This window comes from Puntigrus tetrazona, chromosome 17, assembly GCF_018831695.1.
Source record: "Puntigrus tetrazona isolate hp1 chromosome 17, ASM1883169v1, whole genome shotgun sequence".
In the NCBI taxonomy this organism is placed as follows: Eukaryota; Metazoa; Chordata; class Actinopteri; order Cypriniformes; family Cyprinidae; genus Puntigrus; species Puntigrus tetrazona.
Genome location: NC_056715.1, coordinates 15,434,264 through 15,443,774, shown reverse-complemented (window position 1 = coordinate 15,443,774; position 9,511 = coordinate 15,434,264). Strand labels below are relative to the sequence as shown.

Below are 9,511 nucleotides of genomic sequence, written 5' to 3'. Positions count from 1 at the left end.
CTAACAAACACAATGAAAGCATATCAATAAAACAAAACGTGATTTTTGAAAACTGATATCAATAATATAGTTGCAATATTGTTACCTAATATGCATGCATGATGCTATTTACCCTTTTTATCAGCCACTATATAACATGGGACCTTGCAGATCATTTATAGTATAATTGAAGTCTTATAATAAGAGTGATATTTTCCATTTAATGAAGTATTTTCACACAACCACACACAAAAAAAAGCACAAATTTTAGATGCATGAATTTATTTACATACGCGATGTACATAAGCACACATGATAAAGCAAAACATACATTTTACAGATATAAAACATTCATTGACACAATACCAAAATCTACTCTGAAATCCATCTCCATCACAATTCTGTACATGACCAAACCAAACCAGAAGATCTAACTCATAACAAAAAGGCATTCAAATATGTTGAGCACAAGAGTCCACGCGTCAGAATGAAAACTCCCCTGCGTCTGTGGGTTGGAACTCGCTGGATTTCTTCATCAAGGCAGCTTTGACGGCGCTGATCTTCCCATCCAGCTCAGCGAGACTGTAGCTCTGGAAAAACAAGGACGTTTTCATCAGCTAATACGCTCTCATTGAACAGCAGGACCTTCATATTTTTCCCTTCATGAATACGCAAATGCATCGGTAATAGAACTTACCTGCGACACCGATGCTTTAGGTCGTTTGTGCGAGTAATTCTGAGGTAAAAAAGAAATGAAAGCATGAAACGAATGCCGATTCACGCGAACAATGCACATCAGTCGTCATTCAACTGAAATGGCAAAGCATTTATCTCAATATCACACTAAACAAAAAAAAATCTCTTACATGACTGTTTTTCACAGAAAAAAAAGGGGGAGCGTAATGGCAGCCAAAACAATAAATTGAACCAAGGACAACTGTAAGTGGACGGAAACGGCACATGATTAGAGTATGAAACAGAGACAGAGATGTCCTTCAGCTTCACTCAATCACTGCCAACAGAGCCCAGCCGTCATAGACTTACACTGATTAACAGTATTAAGTGGGGCCATCGGGATTCTTTCTGTCACCCAGTGGCCCTTTCATTTATTCTGTCCATCTCTTTTTATCTATTACCCATAATTTGTCTTCATTTTAATCACTTTTCAGTGTGCATATGGACCCACTTGGCAGATGCATGATATCTGCTCACCCTGGTCAGCAGAGTTCAATTAATTCATTCGACTTGCTGAAAGCTGCGCCACAAACTAAGAAGATCAGCATATTTGACGGCACTCCATGTCCCACTTTACAGGCACACACACACACACACACACACACACACAGACACACAAATTGTAAAGGACATGGAAATCAGCTAGCTTTCAGCCCAGCACTGAACTAAGTGAAGCTGGTGTGAGGAGGCGTAGAAACGGTTCAAGAGCACTTACTCAGCTAACTTTGATGGGCTACAATCTGACAGGGATAACAAATTCTGAAGCGAGTGTAAAAAATATCACTCATATCAGCTTTTAATGGTTTTGAAGAACTCTCCGGCTGACTGTAGTGAGTGCAGGAGGAAACATAAGTGAGAAGTCTTCGGCGTGACAAGGATGTGTGCGGTACAGTGTAAAAACAAACAGAAGCCAGCGGTCACACTCAGTGGTTGTCATTGTAGTTGGCAAAGCCGAATTTTCAGCATCATTACAGTCTTCACCGTCACGTGATCCTTAAGAAATCATCCTCATGTGTTGGTTTTCTGCTCAGAAACATCTCAGTTGTGCTTTTTATATCATACAAGATTTGATAAACAGAAAAAGTGTATAGAAAAGAATTTAATGGAGAGAAGCCTTTACTGTCACATTTGATCGATTTAATATGTCCTCGCTAAATATAAGCATACATTATTTCATTCAAATGAAAAGAGGGGGAACAAAATGAAAAAGCCATTCGAATGGTAATGTACGATGCATGTCTGCAAGAAATGCCCTTTTAATGTGACACGAGCAACTCCTGTATTACATTGTGACAGATTCATAAAACTATCTGCACTCACATTTGCCGCATTAACGGTTAAAGTCAGGGTGAAATCATAATGTTTCAAAACAAACGAGGGGAGATCCTCTTTATAAAACGTAACCATTCCGTTTGCTTCCTCAGAAACATTTTCAAGCTCTTTTCTTAATGCGAGTCAGGTGCAACTGTCAAGTTGTGCAATTACGTTTTATTGAATTAAATACATTTCACCTTAAGATAATCTTCAGATTAATTCTTAAGATAAAAAGGTTCAAACTGTCAGCAAGCAGAACAGCAACAGCCTCAAAAAGAGCTCCAGTGGCGCGTCTATATATTTATTAAAGTTGTAATTAATAAAAAAAAACCTCCCTATCAAAATCATTCGATGTGTGGTTCTCCGTGTTCGTAAGATACTGTGGATGTTCAAAGAGTGTGGAACTTGTGGAATGACACCGCTAAAAATGAACAAACTAATTCAATATCTGATCATCCACTCCTTCAACAAACAAGGACACACACACATTCTCTCTCGCTCTTTTCCTACCACTTACCGTGGAGTGGAAGTACTCTGGGGAAAGACCCTCAAGCTCCAGAATTCGATCTTCAAGTTTCTTTAGACGCTGATAAACGCCTTGAGGAACTGGACCAGCTACAGATACAGTAACAGTAAAATGTTCTTCTGTCAGCGTACACCAAGAATAAATGCGCCTGTGAAACATTAGAGCACTGAGCTTTGAATTGCTCTTCTATTGCTCTCGTATACCTGGCGGAAGTTTAAGGTGAGATTCCATGTTTTGGAGCCTCTCCTCCACGGCAGGGTTTCCACAGTCTCTGTTGATGGATCCCTGCTGCTGGTCCGACAGCTCGGCGTGTGTCCCTCTGGTTTGAGGTCCATATGTATTTATAACACGTGTCACTGTAATAGCAAACAAACACCGATTTAAGCTCCACAAATCAACCAACCGTCCCATTATCATATATATATATACACACACACACACACACACACACACACACACACACACATATAAATAAATGAATATATTAAATATTTTTTTAAACAATGTGCACGTAGGTACAACTGTTCAAAAGTTTACTTGCAATGGCTACATATGCAGTAAACACAATATTATTATTATTAATCAATTTCATGCATCCTTTTCATGTTTTTGATGAAGTCTCTTATGCTCATCAAGGCTGTATTTATTTGTTCAAAAATATAGAAAAACAGTGAAATAATATTGCAATTTTTAATAGTGGTTTCCTACTTAAACTAATATATAATAACATCTACATCTAATTTATTTCCTACACAGTGCTGAATTTTCATCAGCTATTACAATATTATGATAGTAACAACAATGACAGTAATTGCCATAAAATGAATATTGAATAGCCATACATGTAAAATAGGGAAAGTAAAATACTTTTTTCCTAATTTTCTGCATTTTAAGAGTTATCAACAAAACATACTGCACTTATGCTTTTATTTTGACCGAAATGGTATTATAGCTTTCATTTTAAATGTTAAATGTATTTATATATATATTATAATGTATATATGTATTTAATTTTAATCAGATTTGAGGTTCCACACGCTGATAAACAAACAAGAGCCTAACCTTTGACATGACTCTTGAAACCAGGATATGGTGTAAACACTGCATCGGTTCTTGCACAGCTGTCCTCTATACAACACAGAGGGAAAAAAAGACATTGTTAATTTGCAGATGGTCCGCAGGATTTAGCCTGTAAATGAGGGGTGTATTTTGACCTCACACCCGTGGAAATCAGCACTCTTATAAACATTGGCAATTGTGCAGAAACACATCTGACCACCCCCATGCCGCCAGTGCCCTCCCATCCTCACCCTGATTGCAGTCGATCACGTTGCAAAACTCCCTCACATTGTTTTCATTGATCTCCAGCTGTTTGCGCTCTATAAATGCAGATATCCTACGTTCAATCTGAGAAAATGAGCAAGAGAGAGAGAGAGCGACGAGAGTCAGACTGATGAGCTATTGAAGAAAAGAAAAAAAATCAATCCACTGTCTACTTTTTTGCTGTTTAGTTATAATGAGGAACACTAGGCCATACGGGCTGCATGACTAACAAGTGACCGCAGTGGACACAATTATTCCAAAAATCAAAATATTTCTCACACGCAACCATTTCAGATAGTTGTGATTTGCTTGGGCCTTTTATTACGGTGACTGTAAATAAATAAGCAATAAAAATGAGGGCCTCCTCGTCCTTCGCCCACATGCAATTTCAGCATGTAATGAACATCCACTTCATAACGTTGCAAGGACCGGGACCTCTCTCAGGACTCTCGAAGTGGGTGGCTATTTGTTTCTCTCTGAAGAAAAGCAGGCGGTGAAGGAGCCTTCCATTCATTCTCAACTATCTGTCCGTAGATAGCAATTCACACTCCCTATGACTGACCAACTGGGGCAGATTACAGGCAAACAATAAACAGCCACTGTCCAACGTTTAACTTTAATTGCATTTGAGAAAGGGATTGCTTGAATAGTGGCGAAAAGGGAATATTTGGCCCAACAATAATCACTGGTACGAGCGAATAAAACCGATAATAGCCTCACTTTTCAACTAAAATGGATGAAAAATATAAATAGATAATGTAATGCCTTTGCCACTAGACCATTTTTTCAATGCTAGCATAAAAACATGACATGCTTAAAAAAACATTAAAATTTTGTCATTACGCTCACTTCATTTTTGTGCACGTTATATATACACAAAAAATGTGTGTGTGTGTGTATATATATATATATATATATATATATATATATATATATATATATATATATATATATATATATATATATATAATGTTCATTGATTAATATAATAACTGTATATATATATATATATATATATATATATATATATATATATATATATATATATATATATATATATATATATATATTTATTTAATTTTTTTTGAATTTGTGAGATGGTATGTTTTTACCTCAGATTTAGCAGCTTTTATCTGCACATTATCATCAGTTTGAGTCTTGTTATGATCCTCATGTACAACGCTGTGGTCAGATGTAAGATGCTCTGCATCAACCACCATCTGTTCAGATGTGTCTGCTGTTTCTTTGCTGTAGCTGCTGCCCGCCTTGGATTCGTCTTCAGACTCTATCATTTGCTTCAGATTTTCAGAGACTAACTGGAAGAATCAAAAAATTCATAAAGTGATAACAGATAGCTCAATTTCGATGTTTATCTATAATGACAAATTATGGCTTAGGCAAACAAATATAATAATCACAATCCTGTATTGGAAGTGAAAGATTTTGTTTGCTGTGTCAGCTTTTAATAAATCCACATATTTCTCCTTATAGGCCTTCCTCAGCATAGCGGCTGACTGATATATTGCCAGATATCTGATATTTTTCTGTTTGGGTGATGTTATCTTAACCATATTTTAACAGCACTGAAAACAGTAGCTTATATTCATCCTCTTCGCTATTTGCTGCCACAGTTTAGCAGTTCTTTCTAATGGGGATAATAATCAAACAAAATGTTAAAGAAAGGAATTAAAATGTATATAAAGTATTAGGTGGGCTTAACTACTATGTACTTGCATTTAAATGAATCATTTGATAAAAAGCACATTCACATATTTTTACATTGTACATTGTACTAAAACAAACGTATATGCAGTTACATCTGTAATTAACTTATGTATTTACATTTATAATTACACTGCTGGCCCATTGCTTACACCCTAACCAACCCTTAAACCTACTCATACCACCAAACCTGTCCCTAACTTTACCCATATTATCACAATTAATACATTGTACTTATTATTATGTGAAGAGTTCATTTGTAATCATGTTTTTCATTCCAATTAATCTTAATTAAACTGCAGCTGGGATATTTTGACTAGGTTAAATAACAACTCTAAAAAAAAAAAAAAAAAACAGCTAACTAACACTATAAAAACACGACAACATAATCATAATAACAAAACTAAATGAAATTAGAGTCATCAAATATAATTTTTAAAATGTTTTTTTATTTGTGAAATGTAATTTATTCATTCAAATGTAATAGGATTACGTATGTAGTTGTAATCTAAAGTATGTTTATTTTACACATTTATCATTTTAAAATTATTTTCAAATTATTAAATATTAATTAAAACAAACCAAAATATATATATTTATCTCAGCAGTCAGTAACAGTACGCTCATAGTCCATCTATTGTCTATAGCGCTAAGTAGCAGCCATAAAAATCATAAAATCAAATGTAAATTACACATAATAATAATAATAATAATAGTGCAAGTGTAATAAGTAAACACATAAATGGCAAAAGATAGAGATCAAACAGTGCATGGTTTGTTCCACAGTTACAGAATGCTGTAATCGATCACTCAGAATCTAGTATTCCATAAAACACACACGATAAAACTATTTTACCTGTAGTTTGGAGATGTGCTGTTGTAAACAGGTATACACATGAGACGGCCTCAGTTCAGAGATGTTTATATCGTTGACATTGGCACTGATGCTCAACACTTTATCACCCACTTTTAACTAGAAAACAAGAGAAAATGGTTCATTGCTGTGGCTTTTTAATTTCATCTCTACTAAACCGGGCGTGGTGACTTTATTTATCGTTTATGGTTGGGATTTAGGCAGTTGTCAGTTGGTCAGACAGGAAGTAAAAACCATAAACGAGCAAGATCGGCTTGACCGGCTTAGATTACCAAACAGTCTCAGGCTGGTGATGTTTATTTCATCAGCGGTAAACATATGCACTCGCTTTAATTGCGTGTTGTTCGCTACTCCCGATGAACCAGGACATGGGCGATCCTGTTACTTTTAAAACACTCTAATGATCCCCTACAATAACTGTTATGCGCTCTAAGAGATTGTGGTACTATCCCGCTTTCCCGAGCCTGTTTATGAAGCGCGCGCGTCTCATTTATACAGACCTTTGCGCCAAACTCAGCGAGGGACTGGATGATAGAGCCAGCGCAGTCTCTGAATACATCCCGGTGTGCTCCATGGCGGGACATTTGGCTGCTGCGCCGCTCTTGTTTACTTCCAGCACGCGCGTCGCGTCTGTCTCCGTCCGCCGCCATCTTACTTCCGCTCCTGACGGCCGCGCTGATTGGACGAACGCGCTCCCGTTTAACATGACCTCACTTCCTTTAGGATCGCGGTTACGAAGGATATACAAAAAGATTACTGTGGGAGGTTTACAGATTTATAAATTACAAAGTGCAGTTTTAGTTTACTATATAATCATTCAATGTTGTATTTTTGAGCTAGGACAAGAAGTTTGAAAATGAGGCTTACATTATCAATCTCTTGAATATATTTGTCAAGTTTCATATTTATTGTTGTAAATTTAGCAATAAGAAACATATATTTTTCTGTAGCACTTAAGGAATTAGATATCTATATAGGTACCATTAAGGAGAGTACAAACCAAAAAGCTGAAAAGTCTATTTATTTGATATATTTAAGTTATTTTGATTTAGGAAGGCCTTTCATTATTTTATTATTGTTATATTATTGTCTGTGTATACCCTTGGCCTTTTTTGTTTTTCGTATTGTTCAAGGATTAATAAAAAAATTAATTGCGATAGCAAAACAAAGGCAGTTTTACTTCAGTTTCCTTTTTATTATGCCACATTAGACACTGCATATATGCTGTAATAAATAAATATACCATGTTTTTTGGACATGGTACCAAGGTAATACCATGTTTTTGGACATGTAATATGACAGTCCTATGCTTTTTACAATTCTTTTTTTTTAATACACATATATATATATATATATATATATATATATATATATATATATATATATATATATATATATATATATATATATATATATATATCTTTCAGTACTGCATAAATGTCCTATAGTACCCTTTTAGCAGGTTTTTATATTATGAAGTTAAAATAATGATACAATACTTTATTTAACTATGACCTTGTTAGACGTTTAATGTGCATAATTCATAATAATGTAGACTGTAAACAACAGTTTATAACCCTCTGTGCCAAATATTATATAACATATTATGTAACATATGTTTAAATGATAAATTATCAGTGTAAATACCCTTGTTTAGACAGCAGTTGTCTGGCTATTATTCGTGGCATAGCTTTTCTACAGTGCTTAATGTAGTCAAGGTCTGGTTTGTTTTGACTCATAAGAACATCACTCTTCTTGTTAATCCCTTCCCCTGTCAATCAGAGCAGCTTCAACTCAGTTGAGCTCGTATACCGTGGCCAGAAATGCGACCTTTAAGACGAATTGAAGGGTTTTGACATCGGTTCGGTATCCGTCATATTCACCGTCTGACGTCTCACTCTTTAGGGGATATTTGTCAGATTGTGCTCACCACTCAAAGTTTTTCTTCCAGGGAGCGTTTTGAAAGGCAGGCTGCCCGTTTATAGCAATACCGACCGTCAAACAATAGCGTAAGGGCAATAGGGATGGGAAGCTGCTCACAATGGTGCTCTTTTCTGTCCCAAGAAAGTGTGGGAAAATCTCCCTCGTCTATTCATACATTTTTTCTTCTTTTTTTCCATATAATGAGGAGACTGATGAACGCAACAACTGAGAAAAAGAACAATTACCATCAATGACAAAGCACGAGTGCTCGGCGCTGAACCCTGTAATGTCTTCTGGAAGGGTTAATCATTTTAGGAAGGGTTTTGGAGACAAACCTTTCAGCTCCAGTCCTTTCTGTGGCGCTCTTTAATTCCTCCAGTTGGAAGAGAACTGTAACACTTGACATCCTCTTACACTCCGGGCTGTTTGAGCATATTCCCACGCAGCAGGACACATGAAGAGAGGTGCCTTGGGTTGGCTACTTGGATAAACCAGGTTTTCAGTTTAGTATATTTTAGAAATACCTTCCTGTGAATATCATTTACATTTTTGGTTTAACAAGTAGTGGCACACACACGCATGCACACACCTGGTTGAATCGGCCATTTAGGTTTTTTCGAATGTTTTTAAAATTTGTATATTATGCTCAACAAGGCTGTATTTATTTGATTGAAATAATGGAAAATAATATTGAAATGTTATTGCAATTTAAACAGTTTTCTATTTTAATATATTTTAAGATTTGAACTGAATATTCAGCATCACATAATCCTTCAGAAATCATTGTAATATGTTGATTTTTCCTCTCAATTAACATTTACGATGAAACTATTACAATCAATACTTAACATTTTTGTGGAAACGACGATGCAGTTTTTTTTCTGAATTCTTGAATGGAAATGGAAAAAACTTCTTCGGTCCACTGTTTTCTGATTACTTGAACACCTCCTTTAAAAACGTTTTAAGCAATATGTTGTATATAACAATATAATATAGCAAACATGTTCTTTAATATGCTGTTGTATTAACAAGTTTATTTTAAATAGCAGAAGATTGTTTTTTCTTCAATAACTTTTGTTTTCAATAACCTTTTATGGACCATGATCCAAAACATT

General features: G+C 35.4%; 1 protein-coding gene across 1 annotated transcript; it reads right to left on the bottom strand.

Moving 5' to 3' along the window:
• Window positions 1–244: 244 nt before the first annotated feature.
• LOC122361470 (MAP3K12 binding inhibitory protein 1) lies at window positions 245–7,154 on the bottom strand. The gene is made up of 9 exons (XM_043262231.1): window positions 6,974–7,154; window positions 6,456–6,572; window positions 4,990–5,193; window positions 3,865–3,961; window positions 3,617–3,682; window positions 2,758–2,910; window positions 2,546–2,643; window positions 677–715; window positions 245–569 (listed from the first exon to the last, which is right to left on the bottom strand). The coding sequence occupies exons 1-9, from the start codon at window positions 7,121–7,123 to the stop codon at window positions 462–464; spliced, it is 1,032 nt and encodes a 343-aa protein (XP_043118166.1). The 5' UTR covers window positions 7,124–7,154; the 3' UTR covers window positions 245–461.
• Window positions 7,155–9,511: the final 2,357 nt, after the last annotated feature.